The 27,983-nt window shown below is 39.6% G+C and overlaps 4 protein-coding genes across 7 annotated transcripts in view; 2 read left to right on the forward strand and 2 right to left on the reverse strand.

Moving 5' to 3' along the window:
* The window catches only part of cwc27 (CWC27 spliceosome associated cyclophilin), a 37,213-nt gene extending 34,145 nt beyond the window's left edge, over positions 1-3,068 (reverse strand). Inside the window, exons 1-7 of the mRNA XM_067574870.1 lie at positions 2,846-3,068; positions 1,754-1,850; positions 1,101-1,213; positions 842-985; positions 571-669; positions 373-476; positions 25-94 (exon numbers count right to left, since the gene is read on the reverse strand). Coding sequence (XP_067430971.1) covers positions 25-94; positions 373-476; positions 571-669; positions 842-985; positions 1,101-1,213; positions 1,754-1,850; positions 2,846-2,887 — 669 coding nt within the window. The 5' untranslated portion in view covers positions 2,888-3,068. The remainder of the gene's footprint in view (positions 1-24; positions 95-372; positions 477-570; positions 670-841; positions 986-1,100; positions 1,214-1,753; positions 1,851-2,845) is intronic.
* A 252-nt stretch (positions 3,069-3,320) lies between these two features.
* Positions 3,321-9,750, forward strand: ppwd1 (peptidylprolyl isomerase domain and WD repeat containing 1). Its single transcript, XM_067574867.1, has 11 exons — positions 3,321-3,826; positions 3,950-4,052; positions 4,631-4,734; positions 4,922-5,042; positions 5,129-5,576; positions 5,659-5,849; positions 6,840-7,029; positions 7,119-7,300; positions 7,395-7,476; positions 7,570-7,752; positions 8,887-9,750. The coding sequence occupies exons 1-11, from the start codon at positions 3,694-3,696 to the stop codon at positions 9,028-9,030; spliced, it is 1,881 nt and encodes a 626-aa protein (XP_067430968.1). The 5' UTR covers positions 3,321-3,693; the 3' UTR covers positions 9,031-9,750.
* trim23 (tripartite motif containing 23) lies at positions 9,171-19,110 on the reverse strand. Its single transcript, XM_067574868.1, has 11 exons — positions 18,978-19,110; positions 16,573-16,735; positions 15,457-15,578; positions 15,090-15,368; positions 14,825-15,007; positions 14,511-14,726; positions 14,014-14,148; positions 13,773-13,902; positions 13,559-13,669; positions 11,757-11,881; positions 9,171-11,002 (listed from the first exon to the last, which is right to left on the reverse strand). Exons 1-11 carry the CDS (start codon positions 19,065-19,067, stop codon positions 10,823-10,825), a joined length of 1,734 nt encoding a protein of 577 aa, XP_067430969.1. The 5' UTR covers positions 19,068-19,110; the 3' UTR covers positions 9,171-10,822.
* mzt2b (mitotic spindle organizing protein 2B) lies at positions 18,412-27,983 on the forward strand. 4 transcript variants are annotated; one of them, XM_067574873.1, is made up of 5 exons: positions 18,412-18,716; positions 20,503-20,680; positions 22,118-22,278; positions 25,503-25,640; positions 27,362-27,983. In XM_067574873.1, the coding sequence occupies exons 2-5, from the start codon at positions 20,505-20,507 to the stop codon at positions 27,505-27,507; spliced, it is 621 nt and encodes a 206-aa protein (XP_067430974.1). In that variant the 5' UTR covers positions 18,412-18,716; positions 20,503-20,504; the 3' UTR covers positions 27,508-27,983. The 4 variants fall into 4 exon arrangements, with proteins under 4 accessions (XP_067430974.1, XP_067430972.1, XP_067430975.1 ...); XM_067574871.1 differs by lacking the exon at positions 18,412-18,716 and adding an exon at positions 20,124-20,260; XM_067574872.1 differs by lacking the exon at positions 18,412-18,716 and adding an exon at positions 20,149-20,256.

Consider the following 27,983-nt stretch of genomic DNA (forward strand, 5'->3'; position numbering starts at 1 on the left):
AAGACTAGTTTTGTAATTCAGTACCTGGCTGACTTGATTCACCATCTCTTCTTCCTCTTCGGCTTCCTCTCCAAATGATAACAGACTGAAGTTCCTACAAAGAAAAACATTGGCACTAAAGCAACAATAACAGCAACACTAAAAATAAATTCAGCCATGTGCCAAGTGCCAGGGGTATAACAACATTTTGTCCAAAAGACACTGTTGCTTGTTGTTATACCGCATGTGGCCGCTAAGAGAGGTTGTTGATGGTTATAAGGTTTCTGAGATCCACATACTTGTGGGGGAAATGAAGCAGTAAAAAGATGAGGCAGAAGAAAACAAGAGAGACAAAGAATCATCACAAAGACAGATAAAAATCTGAACACTCACTTTGTGGCTTTTGACTGTGATTTCTTTCCCTCCTCTTTATCTTTGTCCTTTTTGGCTTTCTTTATTTCACGAGGTATAATGTCATCAAAAGGAGAATGCAGCACCTAAAAGAGACAAAACGTCTTAACGTCAGTATTTATATTGCAAACACTAAATACTTAAAAGTTGACGAGTAAGTTAAAAAAAACAAGAAAGTACCTCAGCAGTTTTTATCTTGTGGGGGTTCAGAGGTCTTTCATCGTCGTCACATTCAACTTCTGCTAATCTGAGCATATTATAAACTGTGTCTCCGGTGACCTGCATTGGGAATTGAAAAAAAAAGCACAAATGATCACCTTCACTACTCTTCTACACATGCAAATCAGCAAACCACGCTGATCTGGCTCCATCCATGTAGGAGGTATTTCACACATACGTCAGATATCTGATCCAACACATGAAATATTAAGGTTCAGTTCTTCAGATTTACCTTTCCAAATATGGTGTGTTTGTTGTTGAGCTCATCCGCCCGTCCCAAAGTGAAGAAAAACTGACTGCCGTTATCATGTGGTCCAGCATTTGCCATGGCGACCAAACCTCTCCGATTGAAACGCAATCTGGAGTGAAATTCATCCTATGGAAGTGAAAAAAAAGACGCAGGTATTCCACTGTAAGTTTCTAAAAAAAGATTATTTCAATGTCAGCTGAACATTTATTATGTAGAATTATAAAAGGAGAAGCAGTCTGACCTTGAATGTCCGGCCGTAGATGGACTCTCCACCTGTCCCTGTTCCAGTGGGATCTCCACCCTGAATAATGAAGTCACGCACCACTCTGTGGAATATTGTGCCGTCATAGTAGCCTAAAGGACAGAAAAATAAAAGACAATAAGACAGGTGTTGCTTTATTCTACAGGCTTGTAATTTCTGTATAATTTCCTAATAATTTCCAACATATTTCCTGGAAAAAAAATGTAATTTAGTCGTAATTATAGGGAAAATAGAAACTAAAATATTCAACTGTTATACTGGGGTAACCTAGAGAGTCTTAAAGTACACAGAATGTCAGCTGAACTTGGAAAATGTGCAATTTGACTGCAGGAAAGCATAAAAGTCACCATATATGGAGAATAAACTTTCCAATATAATTTATTTAGGTTTAATAAAATTCCTGATGTAGCTCTTTGACAATTAATATGAAGAGCTATAAATCTAAATAAATAGGCAGAAATGTTCTTTTTTTGCATGTATTTTGAAAGCAGAAAAGCAGTCCTCTCAGGATTAATAGACTAGGTTTGGGTGACTGATTCTGCTGTAGTGACTTTTCTTCAGTAGGTTTGTTTTTAGATGATCTGCAGTGTGTTAAAAAAAGTATTTCCAACAAGAAGTGATTTAACTTTTACCTTCCATGCACAGTTGCACAAAGTTCCTACATGCTTTTGGAGCCTCCTTGGACCACAACTCAATATCGATGTCTCCTGCTGAGGTCTTCAACAGGACCTAAGAGAGGATTATAGGGCGGGTCATGAAAATAAGAAATTATACAACCTCTTTTTTCCATAATTGCCTCTTGCCAGCAAAGCAAGTTTAATGTTGTCAAACAATTGATTAGACACAAACAGCTGCAGCTTAAAGGAGAGATTTACATTTTTTTCTTTCAAGTGTGTCTTAAAACAACAGTCAGGTGTCTATATGAACAGTGAAAGAGGTTTTCCTCACTGTAATAGTTACTCCTGTTCATACTGGCTATTAAAAGGTCCCTTTCAAATGTGCTTTAAATGGAAGTGATTGAGGCCAAAATCCACAGTTTGTGCAAAAATGCATTTAAAAGTTGATGTGAACCTTATATTAGGTTTCAGCAGTCTGAGTTAGTCATATCAAGTGGATATCTGACACATTTACAGTCTTTTCAGCATCAATTCCCTCTTTATGTTTCCTCGGACAGTGTTTCCCTGTTGAGCTGCAGGTGGAAGTATAGTAACAAAAAGAGGGACTTTGGCACTAAAAAGACTGTAACGTTGAAAGATATCTACTTGATTTGACTCATTTGGACAATGAAGCTTCATATTAGCTTCAGATAAACTTTTAAATACATTTTTTGCACAGAAAGAGGACTGTGGATTTTGTCCTCCACCACTTAGATTGTAAGTGCATTATGAAGGGATCTTCTAATGGTCAGTATGAACAGGAGGAATGATTACAGCAAGAAAAAAACAAGTTTCACTGTTCATTTGGACACCTGACTAAGACAGACTTGAAAATTTGTGAGCTTATCCTTTAAAGGTTTCAGTAAACTTGGTGTAATTTAAACTTTTATAACTGTGAAATACCACATTTGCTGCACTACAATAGTGTTCAGCGAAACGTAGCAAGGTAGCTAAACAACATTTAATGTTATAACCTCTACAAATAACGTATTTTATTGAAAGCTATTGTTGGAAATACGCATAAAAATGATAACGTGTCAGTTAAAAATTGCAAAAAGTCGCGCTCACCTTTCCATTTGATGGTGGTTCTTGAATGTAAATATTACTCATTCTGCCGCCAAAGTTGTGTGTTTGTCGTCAATGCGAGACAATTGTGGTTTTCACACTTTCTGCCACTTACAGTCCTTAAAAAAATATATAACGGTAGATAATGTTTGTTATCTTGTGATAAATTTCATACTTTTCTGTCCACAGCCATATTGATGCTGCATGGGCTTATTGTTTACTTCCGAGTACGCTGGGGGGTTCTCAATAAAAACTATTTTATTAAAAAAAACAATTTTTCTTATTTATTCGAAGATTATCATCTAAAACAATTACTTGGTGATGAAATTAAATTTATGTAATAATTTATTCAACGTGAAAGTGTGCTGGTGAAGACAGCAATATCCATCAAAATCGTAGACTCCCCTAAAGTTGACTTTTGGTTTGACCCGAGTGTCCCAAGATAACCAACCGTCAAAAACAAAAATCTATGTTTCATCCATTACAGATAACTTGGGGTGAATAATTCAACCTCAATGGTTTAAACATCATACGGACGTTATCAAAAACGTAAACTAATCTGCTGTCACAATGTAGAGACTTATAATTATCCTGCAGGCGGAAAAAAGAAAATTTTAAGTGGTGAAAGTTCTTGCGGCTGTGTTTATAACTATTCGCCAGCTCGTTTAATGCCCTAAAATAAATAATATGTTAGAATTATATCAACTAACGTCTCAAAATAATAATAGTTGAAGAATTGCGTTTAAATTGACTCTCTCAACCCGAAAAAAAAAAAAAAACATTTCAAACGTCCGGGCGCCGATCGGAAGTGCCGTAAACGAGAAAGGACAACACGGAAGTTCGGTGAAAAAATGGCGGCGGCTGAAAACAATGTGGAGCTAAAGCGAAAAGCAGAGGATGACCAGGCTGAAGATGGAAACGGAGAAGAGGATGAATGGGTCGGACCCATGCCAAGCGAGGCTACAAAGACCAAGAAGAGGAAAGGTTGGTGTCTGGTAGTTATTAATTTCGACACATTTCGTTTATGTACGACTCTTCTTGCTAAACAATGCTAACTAATGCTAACCAAAGTTCCCGCTAAGTGTATGTTTTTGTTTTGTTTCTCAGTTTTGGAGTTTGAACGTGTTTATCTGGACAACCTCCCTTCAGCTGCCATGTATGAACGGAGCTACATGCACAGAGATGTTATCACACATTTAGTTTGTTCAAAGTAAGTGATAATGTAAAGTGTAATGTGACTCCCTGTAGGACAGCTAAGTGTACTTAAACAACAGTCAGGTGCCCAAATGAACATATAGATAGGGTTTTCTTGCCACAATCATTCGTACTTTTCATACTGACCATTAAAAGATCCCTTCATAATGCACTTACAATGTCCAAAAATGTTTTTAAAAGTTAATTTGAAGCTAATATGAAGCTACAGGGTCTAAATGAGTCAAACCAAGTAGATATCTTTCAACGTTATAGTCTTTTTAGTGCCAAAGTCCCTGTTTTTGTTACTATATTCCACCACAGCTCAACAGGGAAACTGTTTAAGGAAACACAAAGAGGGAATTTGATGCTAAAAAGACGGTAAATGTGTCAGATATCCACTTGATATGACTAACTCAGACTGCTGAAGCCTCATATAAGCTTCAGATACATTTTAAATACATTTTGCACATTGCATTTGGTCACCTGAACATTGCTTTAAGGCGGACTTGACAAATGCATCTTAACACAATGAAGCAAATAGAATTACTTTATTTCTTCTTTTACCTCTGGCTTTGTTTCTATTGCCCTTTTCAGGACAGACTTCATTCTTACAGCCAGCCAAGACGGACATGTCAAGTTTTGGAAGAAGAAGGAGGATGAGGGAATAGAGTTTGTCAAACACTTTCGAAGTCACCTCGGTACGCGTTGAATTTATCTCTTAAAAGTTATCACTTAAAAATATATTAAATTATTTATATTACATGGAAAGGAACAAGAAGGAATGATATCCCTGCATTTAATTTTGTGTTTGTACATTGGATTCTATACTCATTATAATATGTTTTTATGGTACAATGAGTACTGACGTTCTTACATTTTCTGCAGGTGTGATAGAAAGCATTGCCGTCAGCGCTGAAGGGGCCCTTTTGTGTTCTGTTGGTGATGATCAAGCCATGAAAGTATTTGATGTCGTCAACTTTGACATGATCAATATGCTGAAGTTGGGGTGAGTCTAAATAATTAAAAATGAAGGACAGAAACGTTTGTACAGTTTCATTCTCTTTCATACTGTAACATGATTTCTCTGTGTAGCTTCCACCCGGGTCAGAGCGAGTGGATCTACAATCCCGGCGATGCTATTTCCACAGTGGCCTGCTCAGAAAAATCCACAGGGAAGATCTTCGTCTACGATGGACGAGGGAGCAACGAGCCCCTCCACGTCTTCGACAAGATGCACTCCTCGCCGCTGTCCCAAATCCGCCTGAATCCCAAATTCAGAGTCATCGTCTCCGCTGACAAAGCGGGAATGCTGGAATACTGGACTGGCCTCCCAAGTGAATTCAGATTCCCAAAACAAGTGCAATGGGAATACAAAACAGACACAGACTTGTATGAATTTGCAAAACACAAAACCTATCCTACCAGCCTGGCGTTTTCACCAGATGGGAAGAAAATGGCTACCATCGCCTCCGACAGGAAAGTCAGGATCTTCCGCTTCTTAACGGGAAAACTGATGAGGGTGTTCGATGAATCGTTAACAGTAAGTTCTCACACGTCTTGCAGCCTTGATCTTTACTGATATCGCTGATTCACACGCTCATCGCACCCGCTTCGTGTGTTAGATGTTCACAGAGTTGCAGCAGATGAGGCAGCAGCTGCCCGACATGGAGTTTGGGAGGCGGATGGCTGTGGAGAGAGAACTGGAGAAGGTGGACGGTATCCGTTTGACTAACATCATCTTTGATGAGACTGGACATTTTGTCCTGTATGGGACCATGCTGGGCATCAAGGTCATCAATGTAGAGACCAACAGGTATGTTAGATGAAGGTGTTTCCCAGATTTAGTCTAACTGAGCTGATCCAGATCGTGATACATCTCGTCTCATGATCAGTTTAATTAGTAGATGACAGTTTAAACAGTCACACTCATTAAATATATGACATTTTCTGTGTGAAATGGCAAACTTAAACTTTATTCAAACCCTCCTGAAATATGTTTTGCTTTTTGTTTCTTCACTTAGATGTTTGAGCCTCATTGTATAGAATGATGTATGTGCAGATGAGGGTGTTCGACTGTGTGTCTAATACAGTTTTATACCAAAAATCATGCTCATACGTCCACATCTTAAACTGAGATTTAAGGTGAGCTCAGAGAAACTTTAATCTATCAGCAGATTAATGTGAAAACAAAATCTGCACATGCATCATTCTGCACTGAGAAGAGAACAACATCCAACTGAAGGAACAAGGAGAAAAACATATTTTTGAGTGGACGGGGACTAGAAGGCCTTCTTTTTTTTTTTGTGGTCCAGTATGCAACTTAGGGCCAAGTTATGTTAAAAAGAATTAGTTTGTATGATGTGTCATCTGCCCATGTTTGAAAGCAAAATTGTTCCAAACCGACACACTTGAATGCGGGTGAAAATCAGGCTGTCGTAGAGAGGAGCAAGATTGTTTAAATATGGGGATAATAATTCACATTTTCAGACAGTCTCTCCTGGAATTCATAGTCTTGCACTCGATATTTCACACAAAAGATGACAGAAATATTTGTATAACTTACAAAATAGAGAACTTGAGAGAAGCTCAAACCCAATGTGTGAAGTGGGCGTGAATGTTGGATTGTCCATTTCAGATAATTACAGAAATTGTTGGACGCAGTTCATTTGAGCTGTTGTATTCTTTTGTGAAACTCTGCAAGTTCCTGTCAGACAATAAAAACTCTCCGCAGGATTCCCAAACTGTCAGTGCATCATTGGGACATGAAATATAAATTAAAACTTTTCCGGCTCTTCTTTCCCAGATGTGTGCGGATCCTCGGGAAGCTGGAGAACATCCGTGTGGTCCAGCTGGGTCTGTTCCAGGGAGTCGCGAAGGCCATGCAAGTGGCACCCACTGTGGAGATGAAGGCATCCGACAACCCCGCCTTACAGAACGTAGAGGCGGACCCCACCATATTCTGCACGGCGTTTAAGAAGAACCGCTTCTACATGGTGAGACAACAACCCGACGTTCGGTTCAAGAGGACGTCGCTGCATTTGCTCTACTTCTGTCTTTTAAGGCTTTTTTTTTCTTTCTGTAGTTCTCGAAGAGGGAACCGGAGGATACGAAGAGCGCAGACTCGGACAGAGATATCTTTAACGAGAAGCCATCGAAGGAGGAGGTGATGGCCGCCACGCAGGCCGAGGGACCCAAGAGAGTGTCTGACAGCGCAATCATCCACACCACCATGGGAGATATCCACATCAAGCTCTTCCCTGTAGAGTAAGTTTCCAGCGTGAACACCACGGTTTTGATTGGAAGAACCCTTTACACTTTACAAAGACTAAACAGCTCTTTGCTCTTTTTGTTTTTCCAGATGCCCAAAAACAGTGGAGAACTTCTGCGTTCACAGCAGGAACGGCTACTACAACGGCCACATATTCCACAGAGTCATTAAGGTAAATCTTCTCATCTGCATATTGAAGTGTATCCTGTCGATAAATAATCAGATGACTCGTTGCTAAGCTAATCTTTGTGTCCGTTGTGTTCAGGGTTTTATGATTCAGACAGGAGATCCTACAGGCACAGGCATGGGAGGAGAGAGCATCTGGGGAGGAGAGTTTGAGGACGAGTTCCACGCCACGCTGAGACACGACCGTCCGTACACGCTCAGTATGGCGAACGCCGGCGCCGGAACCAACGGCTCGCAGTTTTTTATGACTGTTGTGCCCACTGTAAGTTGTTTTAATTAGATTTTCCCCAATTTTCCTTTCAGACACGAGCTTCATTAATGTGCTGGGAATTTTACGTGTCACTCTCACGTCTGAATAAGTTAAAATAGTCACAACGCCAATCTGACCTGGCAACATTTCTCTCACTGCTCTCATAGCGTCATTTACAGCCACAACAGGCTGCTGTTTTCACATTAAAGGTCTGATTAACTCACCTGCCCAAAGCCAAACAGCACCCAGACAAATATATCATCTAGCTGGTGAACATAGTGGAGCATTTAGCAGCTAAAGAGCCAGACATTTCCCTCAGGAGTCGTTAGAGAGCAAAAATAGAGCTAAAAGGAAGGTGATTATTGGACTTGAATTCACCAGGTGGACAGAAAAAACAACTCCAAATGAATGATAATGTCGCTCTAAATCTGGATGTGTAAATAAGCTGCTGTTTGCTAACAAATTCATCATATTAAACGGAAAAGGTGACGTCAGTGTTGTGTTTACAGCTCGCTTCTGCCCCCAAGTGGCCAAAAAACAGCAGTGCATGCAGGTTTACATACTGTATGCACACAGAGAAACTAAATGCACCCCCTGTTCTGATTTATTAATACCTTTTTATAATACATTGGTCACAAAATTATCATCTCTTATGCCTCCTAATCTTTTCAGTAAACCATGAAACACAGTGAAGAGCTCAGATTTAACTGTTTAACTGTTTTTTCTGTAAGAGATCAGAAAGCACTTCCCTCTTATTTTTTTTACTGAAGCCTCTCTCTCGTGCAGCAGTGGCCTATTTCACAAAAACAGCTGTGATCACTGCTGACACGCAGTTCTCAAATGATTTGTCATTTGTAGATAAATTTGCAAGTCATACAGTCCTCTCATTCTGCACGCTCACTCATAGCGTCTGTTTTGACAAGTTAAATATGACACAATCGAAGGGAAATGAAGTCGCAGCTTGCATGTTGCAAATCTGGTAAAACAGGAAAAACACTAAGTTCCACATTACATAACTCAGCAGATCTCTCTTTAATAGTCCTGTCATATTTCAACGCCAACACAACATGACTCATGCTTGAAACATCTTTTTATGATTTTAATTTCTGTGCTGTTTTATTTATTTATTTATTTACTCTCCTCCAGCCTTGGCTCGACAACAAACACACCGTATTCGGAAGGTGCGCGAAAGGCATGGAGGTCGTCCAGAGGATCTCCAACGTCAAAGTTAACCCCAAGACTGACAAACCGTACGAAGACATCAGCATCATCAACATCACCATAAAGTGATCTGTTTGTCTTTTATCATGTCCTGTACAGTGATGAATTTTTTTTTCTACCTGAAGATATTAAAGAAAGATTTGAGCGACAGAGAAATCCAATGTTATGTTGTTGATAACTTTAAAAAAAAACGCTACAAACAAGACAAATAAGGTCAATTAGTTTATTTTACAGCATCACATTATGAATAATTTACAAAAGCCATTATCAAGTCCACTGGTAACAAAGGTTTTGAGGAGCTTTGTGCTTCTACGTTTTCAAAAAACGGATGGAAATGTTCTCACAAACTATACGGAAAGGCTTTTCACACGTGCATTTTTTTTTTTTTTTTTTTTAAATTTGTATTTTTTATACATAGATACAAGTAGTAAACATTACATAGCAATGAATAAAGAAATCAAAACGATGGTTCCTCCATATGAAGAGTGTCAGTGTTAGGTTTAATGTTTCACTAAAGTTTCACATTACATCATTACTGAAGGCTGTGGATTAAAGGTGTACCATCTCATAAGCGCTCCAGACAAGATAAACAGGACTTGTGAGATGTTTTAAATAGGAATATTGTCACAAGATTTATTTTTTTTTAAATATTTATTTATTTATTTTTTTTGCAGTGAGGTTAATACTAAGAAACAGCAGATTCAGTTCATTTGCTTCCAAATGAAAACTGGTAGTGAGGCAGCAGACGAGGGCGTTTGATGAATTCTGCGTGCAAGACACTCCACACACACGCATCAAAACTCTCCGAATTTCTCAGCCTCGTATCAAAAAAAGGTAACGTCCACGTTCCCGCTCATAAATAAATTCAGTAAACACTTTGTTCTGTAACAGAAAACACATTCAAACCAAAATAACCTTTAAACCGGTGCGCCATTTCAAGACCAGCTGTGGCATTAAATAGGTTGTTTTTTTTTTTAAACACATAAAAATAAAAAGGGAAAAAACTTGCACATGTAACTTTTAAAAGATCACATGAAACATCGACTGCTATTGCTTACATTACATGTCAAGGCAAAGTGAGAGAATCTGTCTGGGTTCCTTGTAACTGTATAGTTTCTGTTCCGGTCTCACTTAGCTGTAAATATACTGGATTTAGCTAAAAAAAAAAGGAAACTGTAGTTATTTCTCTGGATTATCAGATGTGTCGTCCCGAGTCTACTGAATCAACAAAAGGGTAAATAAATGATGCTGTTATTACATAAAGACTACCTTGTATTCAGTTAAGATTAGTCACATACGGTGGTGGTTATGATTGAGTAGCAGGTGAGATAGAAGGTCCAAGATAAGAGTTCACTCTTGTCAGGGAGCAGTTTTAACATGTGACTGCACCTAAATCAACTAGCTACAGGTGCCAGATACACAGCTTATCTCCTGAAAGGGTTAAAACAAAGAAAAACTAAAGTAAGCGACATGTTAGACAGTGTAAGCTGCTGTAGGAGTGAAGCAGCATGGGAGCATGTAGTCTTAACTGAAGTTTAAGGTGAAGAGTTTATTTCTTAGGAGGTTAATGTGACTGTTACGACAGACTCAAAAAGGTTGTTTTTTTTTTAAGTTTCCATGTTCTCACTTAGTGAAGCTAGAGGAAGTATTTATACCTTTGTTTCTTTGCTTTTCGCCCACAATGGTGCACAAAGAAGGAAGGAAAAATGAGGAGAGCTGGCTTAAAGCCGCAGTCTGGAAAGTTTGGAAGTCACAGCAGATGAACAAGACTCAGAGGCCGGGGTTCAGGTCAGCCGCTAGGGGGACAGAGAGTCAATGTGAACCAAAATAGCGATGGTGTAGCCGGGTGGGGGAGAGATATTTAGGCTACGTCCAGGACGCCGGCAGCCACCAGCTGTCTGGAGAGCCAGTCCAGCCCCTCGTGGAGGCCCATACCGCTGCGGGCGTCACAGCCCTGAATGTGCCAGCTCCTCCCGCAGCACAGCTTGTGTAGACTCAGCAGCTCCGTCATCTCCTCCACAGACACGACACCGGGGACGTCCTGCACAGCAAAAAAAAAACAAAACATGCAAACTGATGCTCATCTGTGTCTGAGCTAAAACGAGTTTATATTTTACAGGAATTCAGAGTGAGATGATGTGATATTGTGTGTGTGAGTCTGCAGTTTAGGGCTGGAACTAATGATTAGTCTGACAATTATTTTCTTGATTCGTCGATTTATCATTTTGTCTATAAAATGTCAGAAAATAGTGAAAATTCCTGTGTCATTTTGTGCAAAAATACATTTAAAGTTGATGTGAAGTTTATATGAGGCTTCAGCAGTCTGAGTTAGTCATATCAAGTGGATATCTGCCACATTTACAGTCTTTTTAGCATCAAATTTCCTCTTTGTGTTTCCTCGTACAGTGTTTCCCTGTTGAGCTGCAGGTGGAAGTATAGTAACAACGCGTTAATGTATTAACACTGAAGCTTTTCAATACATTTTTGTAAATGCATTATAGGGGATTTCAGGGGATTTTCTAATGGTCAGTATGAACAGGAGGAATGATTATAGCAAGAAAAGGCTGTTTTAATGTTTAATTTGTGCTCCTGACTGTTGTTTTAAGACAGATTTGGAAAATTGTGAACCTGACCTTTAAATCCTGACATTTGAGAAGCTAAATCCAACAATTTTTTGCCATATTTGCTTGAAAAAATTACAAAAAACTATTATTTCATTATGAAAATAGTTGATTAATTTTCTGTCAATCAAATAATCGACCACTCATTGCAGTTATAGGACATTATTCTAGTACCTGTTTGTTTGCAAAGATGAGCAACAAGGCATCTCTCAGCTCCTTCTCCGTCAGTAGTTTTGCCAGCTCGCTGTGCGCCTCCATGAGTCTGTCCCTGTGGCAGCTGTCAATCACAAACACCACCGCTGCAGGAAGAGTTAGAGAAGAGAGCTTTAGCTTTAGTCATGCTAGCGGTGTAGCTTTATGGATGGTGACAGAATTTGGTTATTCATGGTCCTCAGAGGATGAATCCTGCAGAGTTTGGTGATCCTGTGACTTTACCTCTAGCGCCATCATGAGGTGACGTTTGTGCTTCAAAAATGAAATATCTTGACAACTATTTGATAGTTTTCTGTGACATTTGCCACAAATATTGAAGGTCCCTTTTTCATTTGTTCGATACTTTCTTTTATAACCAAACACAAGCAAAGCTAATGACATTCCCATCAGCTTCAGCTGTTCTTTATGCTTAGTGCTACTTAGCAAATTAGCATGCTAACAGGCTAAGGTAACATGGTAAACATAACACCTGCTAATCATCAGCATGTTAGCATTGTCATTTAGAGCGTGTTAGCATGCTGAAGTTAGCATTTAGCTCAATGCAAAGCGCTTCCTCAGTACAGCCTCACCACTGCTAGCACGGCTGTAGAGTCTTTTTATTTTAATATATTCTATCATATTTAATCTGTATTTAATGGCGAAAGCTCCACTGAGATTAAAAATCTCTTTGGTGCTTTGGGGTTTGACTTGCAGACTAACAAAATAAAGCAAATACCACAAAATATGTATATGTATATAAATATACATAAAAACATGACTAGAATTGCTAATAAGAATCATAAAGAGTTGTCTAAAACCATAAAATTAAGTAAAACCAATCTAATTTCTATCAATAAATTAACAAGTAATACATTTATAAACAATACACTAACACCATAGACTATATACAGTCTGTGATTAACACCAAATTAACACATGTAGATTCTGAAATACCTTAAAACATGTACAGTAAAGCCACCAGTCAGTGATAGATGTGTACTGTAGTGCTGCAAAATCTTCAAATAATTGTGTTAAATTGTGTCAAATGAGAATTTTAAAATAAAAAAACAAGCTGTAAACTGTAATTATTAATTCACCTCACCTAATTCACAAAATTACTGAAAAATATATTTTTGTGTGAGAAAAACAAACAAAAAAAAAAACAGAACTGCCTTGTTACCATTAGAGAAGGTTTGTCTGTCAACAGGAAATGTTTCTGTGTTTACACAGTGACTCTGATGATTTTTATTATGACTAAAGCTGCAGCAGCTGAGTTGCATCATACACAACATGTTTGCCTCAGAGAGCTCAAAGCAAAACAAGTTGTTCTCAGTAAGTATAGCGGCTCTATAATGAAAAGGAACCTGAAAGTATCATTCACTGAAAGGTGTTAATGTGTCAGTCAGTAAACTTTTCAAAGTTATTACGTGATATTGCATCTTTATATTGTATCTTTCCAGTGTTGCAGTTATTAACAGCACATTTATCTAATTGAATACAGTTGCTGTTGTATTTTTGTGCTTTGTAAGCTCAGTAACTCTCTCATGGCAACAGAAGTCTCGTACTAGACTACAAATGATCTCACCAGCAAGTTCAAGGTGAAACTGCCTGTTCTGCAGCACATTTAAAATAACTGCGCCGTACAAAGCAGCAGCAACGAAATATCAAAAGTCAACAGGAATCTTTTTAAATGCTAAAACGCTGCACGGTGTGTTTAAAATATCAATGCAAAATCTAAACAATCTCAAACAATATATTCAAAGCATGAAAAGCTCAGACTTTACCTTGGGTGTTGAGATAATAGTGTTTCCAAAGAGGTCTGAGCTTATGTTTTCCTCCCACGTCCCAGATAGTGAATTTCAGATTCTTATATTCAACCGTCTCCACATTGAAACCTTGAAAAAAAAAAAAAAAAAGTTTGAAACAAAGATTTATACTAAAGAGATTTGTATTCTTGTGGATGAAAATCACTTGTCATCATGTGATAAGTTAACACACCAATAGTTGGGATGGGCTGCATGAACTCATCTTGCTTCAGCTTGAAGAGGATGGTGGTTTTTCCAGCTCCATCAAGCCCAAGAGTCACAACTCGGATCTCCATCTTTGGGCCAATGTGGACCCGGTTATCCTGGAAACACATTTTCACGGGATTATTACATAATGGAAACTCGAACTGAACGTGGGTTTATTGGCTGATAAATGCAAATCTCTGGGTACGACTATGAGGGACATTGTGTACTTTAGTGAAGGTGACGGGGATGCCGGCGTCCAGCTGAATGTGATCTGCCAGCTCGGTGAACTGGTGCTGCTGCTTCTGAAGCGTCTCCAGCAAACAGTTGATCTCCTGCTTTGCCAACACGACTCTGCAGTCATCCTGCAGCAGGAAAAACAGTTAGAGATCCCCGCCGGATATGTTTAAAACATATATCAAACACTCTGCTTTGAATAATAAGGCTTCGAGTCTCTACATTACACTCGTATAAGTTGAATATTGGATCACGATGGTCTTCATACTAGCTGTGATATCATGCCATAAACTCAAAATGTGTAAACAGCCTACTTGTTTCAAAGTCTGCACATACATCATTCTGCGCAGTGAAGCTCAAATATCCAAGTGCAGTAACAATAAACACATTTTTGAGTGGAGAGGGGACGCAATAAATACTCAAAACCTGCTTATAATTAAGTCTGTAGTGTGGATTCGGGACATGGCTAGCGTGCGTTTTTATCTCCTACCTGTTGAAGTGTCTTCTCACAGTGCAGGCAGGCGGTGGAGACTTGAGACAGCAGGATGGTCATGTCCTCCTGCTGCTGCCTCAGCCAGATCAGCCTCTCCCTGACGTGAGCGTCCACCACGCTCAACGCCATCTCCTCCTGCCGACACAGAGTCTCGTGGAGGTCTGCGAAGTAAGCTCGGACGCAGGAGCGAGCGCTCTCCGCCGTGCCGGGGACCTGACGGAGAGAGAGAGAGAAGACACGGAGAGGAGAAGTTGTTGACGAAAAGCTTCATGTTTTAGATGAGAAGAAGTCTCATCTAAAACAAATCTCACATGTTCAGTGTGCGCCATGCCAACCCCGTCCTCTACTATCTGCTCTCCGCCTTCGATTTGCTGCACGATGCCCACCAGCTTCCTCGAGTACTCGGATACTTCGTCTGTGAAGGTGCGGATGCAGTGGGCCATGTCCAGAATAGACGCACGGATCTGATTAGCTTCGGTCTCAAGAACTGCATGCTGAAAAGGAAGTTGGGGAATTACATGAGCATGTCTCTGTTGTTTTTTAGAAGTTGATATCAATAACTTTGTTTCCAGCTACCTTATGTCCCTGGTGCTTGCCGTACTCCTTACACACGCAACACATGAGAGGCCCGGACTGACAGGCCTCCTCCAGGCAGACGAACTCGATGGCGTGGACCTGGTGTTGCGGGCACAGGGTCTTCTCATGAGGCTTGTCAGCCAGCGGCACCCGACGGTGTTTGGCCAGCGTGCGGGTGGAGTGGGTGAGCTGGGAGCACTCGCTGCACAGGTGGGTGGCACACACGGTACAGTACATGGAGGCTGTGTGGCTCTCGTCCTCGTCGCACCGGATTATACACTAGTTGAAAAGAGGAAATATGAATAAAAAAAGTGCAGGAAGCAGGAGGGTTATACATCCTTTAGATCTTAAAAAGCAGTCGCCTTACTTCTCCCATGCCTTTCAGGGCATCCTCCGCCATTCCCGACTGGTTGGTGGCTCCATTCTGGAGTCGCTCCAAAAGTTCAAGCAGAGCAAAGTTTTTCTTTAGACCCCAAACTCCAGAGTCTCCTAAAGACATTTGAAATAGAAAAGATAACACTTTAAGACACAATGACAGGGAAAAATAGAGAAAAAAAACAGAAAACTACCAGATAAAAAGAAAAATCACTTCCTCAGAGTCGACTGGATCACCAATTACGGAACATAAGAATGTTTTCTGTAAGAATTTTATAATTTTGCTATTCTCTACCATGCAGAGCTGTTAATTTGTTCACTGTGAACAAAAGAAACACACAATGCAATACAATGACACCACACACTACAGTCTAAAAAAGAACAATCAATACCTTTCCAACACAGTCTCATCAAACCTGCGATACACTGATAATACAGTAAGTTTCTGCCTTGTGAGGATTACCTGACATTTCTCTGTGAAATTCCTTCATTCAGAGAGGAATTTAAACAGCTTCATGCTTCAGTTAGTGATGACAAATCATTCAGCTCCTGATGCAGAAAAATACCAACTGCCTCGACTGTTAAACAAGCCAGGATCATCTACTGTAGCTGCCTTTTAATCAACTTTGTGTTCATGTTTTTATAGGGGAGCTGCAATTTCTGCTTTTGCTACTCTGCCATGAATCCAAAGAAAGAGACACTCAACGTTCTCTGGATGTTGTTGTAAAGTTCTTTGTTGGTTCTAGGATATTTTTCTGCCTCGTCAGTTTGACCTGAGATATTTGGTATGATGAGTCATTGGAGGATGTGCTACAAATACTTGTTCATCGTAGACAGACATGCGTCAGTCTGTAGTCCTAAAAAGAAATGTCATAATGGTAAGATGTGCCTGTTTATCTGCTGTATCACTGTCGTGCTCATAGCTTGTCTGATTTATACTTAACAAAGCTTATCAAAATCAGACTTGACTTTTAACCAAACAGTTGGCTTAGATAACCCCATTCATAAAGAAAGATGTCTAAAAATGCAAAAAAAAAACCCCATGCAAATAAGACAGGAAATTAATATTTTTGTATGCTACCGTAATAACAGTTGCCCCTTTACTCACCCAGCTCAGTGACCTGTCTGTCGAAGGGGCAGCGGACCGCTCGGCCATGTAGGGGCAACCGGGTAAGACAGTCGTGGCACACCGTGTGACCACAGAGCAAAAGACGAGGGACCTTGTCCCCTTGGAGAGAGAAGACGTCCTCGCACACACCACACTCCAGTACCTGTGAATGAATGTACAACATGATTAACTGCTAGACCACATCTCTGTGTGGTTTCTGGTCTGGAAGAGCCCAGAGAGAATAATGAAGGGTCAATTAGATTAAGAGTCACTGTGTATCTCAGTGTGAGATAATCAGCTTTATTCAAACAGTTTACTGTGAGGGAATTCATTAATATCTTGGCTGTTAAGTCAGGTCAGAGACCTAAGCTGTCACATCTTCAACCAGTCACTACAACTCTGCACGGTCCCTGCCTGCTTCAAATCCTCCAGCACAGTCCCTGACCCCAAAAAGCAGAGGATTACAGAGCTCAACGACTACAGGCCCGCCGCTCTGACCCCTGTGGCGGTGAAGGTTTTTGAAAGACTCATCCTGTGCCACGTAAAATCAACCAATGACCTCCTGATGGACCCCATGCAGTTTGCATACTGGGCTAGCAGGTCTGTGGATGACACAGTCAACGTAGGCCTGCACTTCATCCTCCAGCATCTGCACAGCCGGGGATCCTGTGCCAAGATCCTGTTTGTTGACTTCAACTTGGCATTTAACACGATTGTGCCAGAGCTCCTCCACATCGAGCTCTCGAGCCTCTCTGTCTGTGGATCGGTAACTTCCTGACAGACAGGGAGCAGCATGCGACACTGGGAAAGCACACCGCCACCCCTCTGACCATCAACACCGGAGCACCACAGGACTGCGAGCTCTCCCTCCTCCTCTACTGTCTGTACACGAATGACCTCCACAAGCTCCCTCCATAAAGCTCCTCAAGTTTGCAGATGACACAGCCGTCACTGGTCTGATTCAGGATGGGGGCGAGTCTGCGTACAGACAGGAAGTGGCATGGCTAACATCCTGGTGCAACCATAACAGCCTGCAGCTAAACACCATTAAGACAGTGGAGTTGACAACAGACGTCAGGAGAGGTGAGTCATTTAAGTTCCTCTTCACCATCATCTACAAGGATCTTAAACGGGACATCAACATAAACCGCATAACCGAGAAGACCCAACAGAGGATGTTCCCCCTGAGGCAGCTGAAGATGCTCGACCCAGTTCTACACTACCATCGTCCAGTCCATCCTCACATCATCCTTCAGTGTTTGCAACCAAACAGGACATTCAGAGGCTGCAGCACATCATTCCCTCAGCTGACGACACCATCGGCTGCAAACCCAGCTGCACTCCTTCAGGGCTTGAGGCGTGCAAGCGTTATCACAGCTCCAACCCATCCCATCCTGGACACAGACTCTTTTAACTTCTTCCCTCAGGAAAGAGACCGAGATCCATAAAAACCTCCACCAGCAGCAGACACAGCAACCTACTAAAAAGCTATTGTCAACCTGGACTTTACATCTCACATCCCTGCACTGGTCTCTTTCATATATTTCATCAAACTGGACTTAACATTGTATAATGCATTCAACCTCCACTGTTACATAATTCTAATTAGTTATTGCACACGCCATATTTAAATTTTGCACTTGTCACCTTCATATATTGCACACACTTCATTTCTTTGTCCATATTTGCTTTGTACAGTCAATATTTCATTGCAAGTTTTATATCCCGTTTCACAACTATTATGATACTATTCTGTATATAAATTTTAAATGTTTAATTTAATTTTAATATTATTTTGTTTATCTCATTATTTATTGTTGCCTTACTTTTGTTCTATGTTGTGGGAGCAAGACACATTCTTTCTATGCTGCATCCTAACAAAACAGATTGTTATTCTGACCTTGACTCACAGATGGTTAACACTGCTTAGTTTATGATCCTGACTGTGCTCTTTTAAGAAATATGTTTATTTAACATTAGTGAAGAGAAGTGGGTTCAAACGTGCATGCAAAGTGCGCAGCCACTTTTGAAAATGATCATGTTATAAGCGAAGGGAGCTGCAGACTGAACCTAAATGGCATCGACAGCCTGTGCAGACGCCAAATACCGAGGGTGAACCATCCGGCGCTGTTAGCACGCTGCAGGTAAACACCAGCCGTGCGATTTTTGCATATATCTAGCGAAGGGCTTACAGAAATAAGCACACGATAATCAACTTTTAAACATAGCTCTTATCGGATCTAGATGACTGGCATCCACCGCCACTGACGCCAACGCAGCAGCTTTCAACCAAAATCAGAAGCCACGAAGGCAAAGCCTGCTGTCGATGCTTCGTGCAAACTAACCAAACAGGACAATCACCGGGAGCAAAGTATAGCTGTTGATTTTAGAGACAATATTACAACCTTAACCGTGTTTCCGCTGGCCCCTCTCCCGTGTCGGATACAGGGCTCCATCGTCGCTACGGCGCCCTGCTTGTTTATTCCTGCGGCCATTCTCCAGACGACAGCGGAGCCGTAGAAGACTGCGCAGGCGCGAGAGAGAAATCCCGCACGCACTTCCGGTTTCGCTCTGTCAGACCTGTTAGCAAACGATAGCAACGCCGCTCTTTCGTTTCATTGTCGCGTCAATAGACTGAATTTCATTATCGTGCTAAAAGTTTTAGTGTCTTGATACGATACTCACAACATAACACAATTTTAAGGCGCCGCTTATCACCGTTAACAAGAAACATTGCGGTTTCAACTACTTCCTTCTCTGAGGCGCATGCGTAGTGCCACAAAGTCGATATATATTTATATATATTTTTTCTACTTAGCCAAATTTGTACAAAAACAACAGGCACAACAATTTACCTTATCTTATAAATACATCATAACCAGTGGTGAAAAGTAACTAAGTACGTTTACTCAGGTACTGTACTTAAGTACAATTTTAAGGTACTTGTACTTTACTTGAGTTAGTGTTTTTCAAACAACAATAAAGTCATAATATTGTAGCAAGGGAGCTTTTGAAGGTAAAAATGATCAGTGTGATAACACGCAGTATTGCAAACAAATATTTCCCCTAACCCTAACATGTCTACCACCCATTTTGGGTTGTCACACAGTTGCAAAAGAACACAGAGTTCCCTAGTATTTTCTATACAACAAGCTTGGCCTGAGTGAATCTAAATTAGCATAACTCCAGTTAAATATTTAGAGTTTGACTTTAAATGATAAGACAAGACTGATTTCAAAACACCTATTAGAATTTCAATTTTTATTTTATATATAACTGGAATATAGAAAACAGAAAGCAATGTCACGATAGGAAACAAAATGCAACAAAAAGAAAACCTTCAAAGGACATTTACATTTGTATGCTTTAAAAATTCTTTAAAATATGAAGTTTCAATAAATACTTGAATACATTTAGACATGCAGATATATTTTCATGATTTCATTTCATTACAAAGGATCTGAGTTTTTCTTCCACCACTGGTGCAAACCTTCTTGGTATTAAACCTGTTTCTGATCCTGTTTCGAGTGTACAAATACGTGATGACTACAAGCCCCATAAGGCGGCACGGTTTGTCTGAAGGTGATGACGTATTTTTTGCGCGCCTCGCCTGCCTAAAGCGAGAGCGACTGTTGTGGTGGTAAACTGTAGCCACTCTACGCGCTCATTACCGCTAATATAACGGTCGGTAGGTATTTTTTTCCACTTTAATTAAACAGTTGTTTGGTGTGTCCGCCAGTTTTGAGTCTGTTGGTCACATGTTTGTCGCTAATATTTGTAGACGAAGCGAAAAAAATGACCTCATATTTTCATTCTAAGCGGCGGGAGGCAGCTCACTGTTGGAACCTTATACAGCCTTATTTCTGCAGATTCACTGGTTTGTTTGTTTTATTTTTCTCCTTATTCGTCTTTATTAATCCTTCCCATCAGTGATGTCTCAACAAGCACAACAGACTCTGCCCTCCGCCCCTGACTCACCAGCCCTGGTGGTCTCCGGTAACGTGCAGAAATATGCTATAAAGAAGAAAAAGGTCCTCAGTGCTGAAGAAAGTGAGCTGTTTGAGCTCACTCAGGCTGCAGGCATCACTGTGGACCAGGAGGTCTTCAAGTAAGTGTAATCATTATTATTATTATGCTGATCATAGTTATTTATGATCGGCATAAAGACAGCTATCAATGGTGGGATTTAATTTTCTGCTGCTATCATTTTTAGGCTGAATCAAATGTTTTACTGACTATTTAAGATGTAATATGGATACTTGTCATTGTGGTTATTATCATTATTAGTAATTCTATTGTTGTTGATTCATTGTTTTTTTTATATTTGTATTTAGAGCCTGACCGATATATTGGTCAGCTGATATTATCGGCCGATATTGGCCTATCACAGATATATCGGTATCAGTGTATATGTTGTCTGATATGCAACAATATATTTTTTAACGTTATATAGGCAGCATTTTATGTAGATTTGGTCCTTTTTCTTAATGCAAATTTAATATATGCATACATGTGTTTTTGTTTTTACTGTCTTAGTGCACGTTTGAGGAATCACCTCAAAAAATGTGTTTATGTAAATATTCTGTATATATAAGATTATCAGCCGATATATCGATATCAGAGTTTTTTTTAGTCTCTAATATCGGTATCAGCATCAGTCCCAAAAATCCAGTATCGGTCAGGCCCTATTTGTAGTTTGCTTGTTTGTTGTTGTTTTTTTTTTTTTTTTACACATTTTACTAATGTGTAACCAGTAATGTGTGGATCCCAGGAAGAGTAGTTTGCAGTGGCTAATGGGGATCCAAATTAATAAATAAATGGCGATGATGAGTATAATTGCAATCATATTTGTAGAGCACAATATCACACAGAAGCAATTCAAAGTCCTCTACAGAGTGATACAAACAATAAAACAGTAAAAATCTGGTTAGGACATAGATACACACGCACACAAAAGGCACACATACACACACAGACTTATTAAAAGCTAAACAAAATAAAAATAAGTTTCTTCTTAAAACAGGACAGTGTTCATGCAAATCACAGATCAGCTGGCAGCTTGTTTCATACTTTGTGAACAGATTAAGCACTAAATGCTCTGTCGCCTGTTTTGGAATTAACTCTGGGAACTTGGAGAAGAAGGCCGTCCTGGGACCTGAGAGCTCTGCATGGTTGATAAAGTGGAAGCATGTCATATATATATATATATATATATATTTTTTTTTTTTTTTACAGGAGCCAGGTCATTTAGTGCTTTGTAGACCAGAAGTACATTTTTGAAATCTGTTCTATAATGAGAAGAGAGCCAGTGAAGCTGTTTAAGAACTGCAGTCTAGTTAAGATACAGGCAGCTGCATGTCCTAAACTGTTCTGACACTGTCCAAATGTCTTGTCTTATGTCATCATGTCTTTTGTTATGTTATATTGCACCGATAAAAAATAAATAAATAAAAAGATCCAACTAATGATAACCAGCAGACACGTGACTGTAGTAAAGGAAACTCTGATTTTTAAAGATCTCTCGCTCCTCTTATTGTCCTCCCAGGATCATAGTGGACCTGTTGAAGATGAACGTGGCTCCTCAAGCCGTCTTCCAGACTCTGAAGGCGATGTGTGCAGGCCAGAGGGTTGTCGAAAGCGGCGGCGGGGAGTCTTCAACCGTCTCCCACACAACTAGCATCACCACAGCGCCAACAGAAGCCAGAGGTTAGTGTCTGAAGATGGCGACATGAACAATAACGGTGAACTCTGTAGACCCCGGTAGATTTCTAGAAAGTTGCTGCGGTTCACTGAGAAACCCTTCGCTGAAATGAGCATTTTCCTACTCGATCTGAAGAAACAGCTCTATCTCAAAAACAGAAGGAAACTGACAAGTTGTTTTCATTTTAAAAAACAGAACTTCCTCTTCAAGTAAGGCTGTATTCAGACCAAATCAGGCGATGCGGTGTTGAGCTGCAGGGTTGAGCGGAGGTGTGCGCGGGGGGATATGGGCGTGTTTATTTGTGCTCTAGAACGTAACCGCTGTGAAACAATCAGAAAATAACATTTTATTGATCTGATTCACTGGCTTTCTCACTACCAGCGCTCCATCTCTTCATTCACTCTTTAGCTCGCTCGACCACAGCTGCTCTCCCTCTCTCTCCCTGTTCTTTTACTTATTTGTACATAATATGAAATGAATAACTGTAATAATGCCAAATGTAAGATGTAGAATACACTCTAAAAGAAGAGGAAGTAACTCAAAATCAATTTTATAATGAGAATGTGACCCACAACCTAGCGTTAACAGATCATAACGTATAATCACATTTTTACTCAGGTGTAAATGAAATTTATAAGTAATTATGCCACACAATCAAAACATTCATTGAGAAATACATCTCAGTCTACCTGAAAGAAGAGGAAGTAAGTTAAGGTCAGTTTGATAAAGAATGTGATTGAAAACATTTCTCTCCGTTTACTTCTTGAGTCAACATTCAACATTCAACATTGTTGAGTCTGACAACAAAACAGAACCTTCACTGGATAATACTAAGCTTTCACAACACAAGAGAAAATGCGCCACACTTCAACCAACACAGCAACATTATAAGAACAAACAACAGTCGTCAAACTTATATGAGCAAAAATTATGTGGAAAAGTCGCTGCAACCCAGTCAGTCAGACCCCCGGAAAATGGGAAGGTTCTGTTATTCACTGGCAAAAACCTTGGTCTCACAATGCCTTTGTCACTCGCCACACAATGCACGCTGGTTCAGGATCTCTGTCACAACACAATCTTATGGCTTCTATAACATTATAAAGACGAGGACGCGTCGGCGGAGCCTTTTTGTAGATCTATAAGTGGAAACCAGGTGGAAACCCGTGAAAAAAAATCACAGCTCTCAATGTTATGATGTCACAGGCGCTATGGGGTCTATGACTGCAGAGCTGCAACGATTCATCAGTTTGTCAATTGACAGAAATCTGCAACAATTTTGATGGGCAAAAAATGCCCAAAATTTGCTGGTTCCAGCTTCTCGAATGCAAAGATTTGCTGCTTTTCTGTGTTTTTATATATATAAATTGAATACTTTTGGGTTTTGGATTGTTTCACATAACCTGCTAATATCACATCTGAAGAGAGATACAAAGAAGCAGGATTTATCATCTCTGGATCATTTTAAAGCTCGGGGGGGTTAAGTGTCTTTAGACTTTTTGTATCTGTGTACAACAGATTTCAAGAAAGCAAAGGTGGAATCAATAACATTAACGATAACTCAGTTCCCAATGAGACATTCTGCTCGGTACTGGAGCACAGAACAAGGAAAACCAAGTGGAACGTCATCATCGTTAATGTTATTGATTACACCTGTGCTTCCTCTGCTGTGACATGTCAGATGTCATGTTCACGTCATATTGTTCTGTTAATGTTCCCTACATGATGTCTTGTTTCATCCAAAACCCAAAGATATTCAGTCAAGCATCATGTACAACAAAGGAAAGTTTTACATTTTCACATCTGAGCAGCTGAAACCAGCTATTTTTTGCTTTATCTTTGCTTTAAAAAAAATCCAATTGATTAATCAACTAATTGTTGCGGCTCTAATGAATTAAATAAGTTTCAAAAAGCATGAGAACAAAATCCAGCATTAACACCAATATAGTTGATGTAGTAACTTTAAAGTTTTTTTTGTGTCTTTTATATTGTATTTTATTTTATTTGACATGTAACATTTGCATTAATATGGTAAAAGAACTTTACTTACCTGGAGAACCTCGTCTCTCTATGTTCAACCTTTATTATTTAACACCCCAGTGAATATTCCTCCTGTTATCTCAAAGGTCAAAGGTCAAATGCCGTGGGAAACAGTAGAAATAACTGTAACACTTAACTTTAAGTTCCCCTATTTAGCTTTTATAAGCAGACACATTTCCTTATGATGTAATAAAGGGATTTTAACACATTATAATGTAGTTATAAGCAGATATAAAGACACTATGAAGACATATTTTACATTATTACAACAATATTTATTTACTACATTGTCATTCATTTAGAATTTAATCTACAGATTATATTCTCAATTAATATGTGAATCATTTGTCGTATAAAACACCTGAAAATAGTAATTTTGGACTTTTTTTTTAAACGACTGAAACAAATTATCGATTATCAAAATAATTATATTATTTTTCTGTCGATCGACTAATCGATTAATCGACTAATTGTTTTCAGTATCTGTTCATATACCAGCATCCAGTTATTTACCTCAGTTGGATAGTTGGACCATCATCACTTCCATCATACTGGACTTGTATCTGCTTACAACCACATTACAGTCTTATAAACCATTAACTGTTGAGAGTTAAAGTGCTGCTGAAATAACACAAACCATGTCAAACAGAAACACTGTTTTATGAAGGTGCGTATCTGATGAGACCACCACTAGATTTGTGCTGGAGAGAGTGTGTGTGTGTGTATGTATGTGTGTGTGTCTCCTGAGGGAAAGTGTAAAGAGCTCAAGGTCTGCGCAGCACAAACTCCCAGCTTTTACTTAACAAAAGTGTGGAAAAAGGCCACAACTTTCAGAAACGTTTTCTTTGACTGACTTCGCCTTTCACTTCGCTCCGGTTATTCTTCCCGTGCCCTCGGCTTCTAACTTCCTCTTTTTCGAGCATGCGAAATATTTAACATTCCTCCATTTAAGCGGCGTCCATACTGTAGCAGAGGTACCTCACTAACCAAATCCCTTCTTCACTCCACCCCGTAGCCAGGTTTTACTGCTTAAATGGAGGTGAACTGAAGAGCAAGGATATACAGTAAAAAAAAAAAACGTCACTCTGTGCATGTCCTGGTGCTTTCTAATTTCTTTTCTACCTCCCCCTCCCCTCCACCCTCCTCCCCTCCTCCTTGAAATCTACTTTTCTGTGCCTCTTGTTTCCTGAAGAAGAGGACTCTTTGGTTTCTGGAAAGAGCCCTAAGCTTCCCGCAGCTCCCCCTGCAGCGTCTGGCCCCAGAGCTACAAGGGTCAACACTAAGATTGTTGTCTACGGCCCCCAAGACGCTAGCTCTCCTCACTCTCAAGGTTCCCTGTGGTGCACTTTGTCCTACACCTCCATCTGTCCTCTAGCTTGCTTTTCTTATAATAATGGTGTGTGTGTTTACTCGTAAGACGGAGCGGGATTGTGCTAAAACGACATGCTTTCCTCATTTCACGATTATGCCGATTGGTAGTGTGTGTGTGTGTGTATGCATGTGTGTGTGTACATGCATGCGTGTAGAACCATAGAAAGACGGAGCCTGCCCTTGAATGTTGTCATAATCAAGTGGACATGTTCACTGCACAATTGATTTTTTTTATTATTTTCTAATATTCTGAATCGATTCACAAATTCCTAAAATAGTTTATCGTGGTTCCTCATCGCAGACAGAACAGAAAACAGACAATTGTGAGCTGTGAACGTGCAAAATGTAATTTCTACTGTTTAATTTTCAATGTAAGCAGGAGTTTTGACACGTTAGATGTAATAACCTGCTGGGGAAGTAGTTGACAAAGCTAATATAATATGCACTGTTTAGGTGCTATTTTCAGGATCTTATTGCTGCACATTAACATACAGTATTGAGGATTAATAGTCGTGTTTTCGTTCTGCTGCGGTATAAAACATAACTGGAAGGTAAGCTAACTGGTCAAAGTCTTTGCTTTTAGTGAAACATTGACAAATAAAGCAGAGAAAAGTGTGGGAGCAGTTTTTACAAAAAGTTAAGCTAACAACTGAAATGATTTGATACATGCAGCCACTCAGCAATGATGTCAGATAACATTTTGTCATACATAACTAAAAACATGAATACTGGTAAAACTGGCAGCATCTTAATTGAAGATTCTCACTAGTACTCGTTAATGATTGGTTGTTTCAGTCCAGAGTTTGTGTGAGACAGGATTGAACCCTAACATGTGTCCCATCAGCTCTTAATAATAATGTTTGAGTTTTTATTACATGACGCTATAATATTTTCATGCATTGGAGCTTTTATTCACATAGAAAAACATTATTCTCAATGGTAATAAGATACCAAACCTGCTTGACTTTACATATTATGTGTAGATGTGTAAGTTTAGCTGCTACCACTGCATAGAGCTCACGTTCATGCCTTCAATTTGCTTGTTTTGTCCGAACAACAGTCCAGAATCTTAAGGTATTAAATATGTCAAAGAAAAGCAGCAAATCTTCACAATTAAGAAGCAGGAACCAGAGAATCTTTGGTGTTTCGCTTGAAAAAATTACTGAAACGATTATTCTGTTATCAACATAGTTGCTTATTAATTTTCATCAATCGACTAATCAACTAATCGTTGCTATAGGCAGAATAACATCAGTTACACAGCAATATCGATTATTGATCTGATGATGTTATGAATCAAAGGTTTTATTTGTAAGAGGAAGAATTTATGTCTTCCTCTAGAAGTGACAGTCACGCTTTAAATCTTCGGAAAGACAAAGAATCATCACCATTCAAAGCTGCTAAAAGTATTTTCTGATCCATTTCTGGTTCTTGTGATAATCAAGTGTGCAGTGTTAATGTTCATTGTTATTAACTGTAATTAAAAGAAGGTAAGAAATAGGAACTTTCTCTCTATTCTGTGTGAAATGCAACTTTTCATTTTTGATCTTTTCCTCGTCATGCATCGCCCTTTTCCATCTTTATCATGCTGCTTGGAACATGTGAAGCAACTAATTATAATAACTCTGACGTCTTCGCGTTAACGTGTGTTTTCTTATGTGTGTGTGTGTGTGTCGGCAGTGCGCAGTAAAGCCGGAGGGAGTCACGCCGACAAGAGCAGAGAAGCTTCCAGCCAGCGAGTGCAGCGGCAGTCCAGCGCCACCAGAGGGCAGAAGACCAAGAGCTCCGGCAGCAGCAGTTCCTCCTCACAGATCAACTCCACATAAGACCCGAGTCAGCGCGAGACCGTCTGTAAATATGTAGTTTTTGTTAATTTATGTGTACGCTTTAATGTCTTACCTGTTTTTAAAGGGTCGGTTCACCTAAATTACAAATGTTTTAGTGTGAAAAATTCAACTTGTCTTTCCAGCAACGATCTACAGTTTGCACTGAAGGCTGAGAGAGGAAACAGATATCTTAAACCCTTATAAAATAAAACACCTGCAAGTGTAAGTGAGGAAATATTTCTTTTGTAATGTGGGTAAACCTGTCCTTTAAAATATCCAACATAATGTAAGTAAGTGTCTCCTCATTCTCATTGTGACGGTTGTTACTGTTAGTAAGTTGTCGTGTGATATTCAGACAATTGAGAATGACAGAAAAGATTTTTTTTTTATTTTCTACTGAAGAATTTAAATGTCTGTGTCCAACCTGCAACTTTTTATATAACGATTCATCTTTAATAAATCGACATACTTACAAA

This window comes from Thunnus thynnus, chromosome 19 (assembly GCF_963924715.1).
Source record: "Thunnus thynnus chromosome 19, fThuThy2.1, whole genome shotgun sequence".
Lineage (NCBI taxonomy): Eukaryota > Metazoa > Chordata > Actinopteri > Scombriformes > Scombridae > Thunnus > Thunnus thynnus.

Bases quoted from the DNA above. Each gene is read 5' to 3' on its own strand.
- ppwd1 (XM_067574867.1), top strand. From the start codon at position 3,694: ATGGCGGCGGCTGAAAACAATGTGGAGCTAAAGCGAAAAGCAGAGGAT. The intron at 3,827-3,949 runs GTTGGTGTCTGG...TTTGTTTCTCAG, and splicing joins AAAGACCAAGAAGAGGAAAG to TTTTGGAGTTTGAACGTGTT. The intron at 5,577-5,658 runs GTAAGTTCTCAC...TTCGTGTGTTAG, and splicing joins TGTTCGATGAATCGTTAACA to ATGTTCACAGAGTTGCAGCA.
- trim23 (XM_067574868.1), bottom strand. From the start codon at position 19,067: ATGGCCGCAGGAATAAACAAGCAGGGCGCCGTAGCGACGATGGAGCCC. The intron at 15,008-15,089 runs GTAGCTGGAAAC...CTTCCTTTTCAG, and splicing joins GCAAGCACCAGGGACATAAG to CATGCAGTTCTTGAGACCGA. The intron at 14,149-14,510 runs GTAGGAGATAAA...TTCCTGCTGCAG, and splicing joins GTGAGAAGACACTTCAACAG to GATGACTGCAGAGTCGTGTT.
- mzt2b (XM_067574873.1), top strand. From the start codon at position 20,505: ATGTCTCAACAAGCACAACAGACTCTGCCCTCCGCCCCTGACTCACCA. The intron at 20,681-22,117 runs GTAAGTGTAATC...TTGTCCTCCCAG, and splicing joins GTGGACCAGGAGGTCTTCAA to GATCATAGTGGACCTGTTGA. The intron at 25,641-27,361 runs GTTCCCTGTGGT...GTGTGTCGGCAG, and splicing joins TAGCTCTCCTCACTCTCAAG to TGCGCAGTAAAGCCGGAGGG.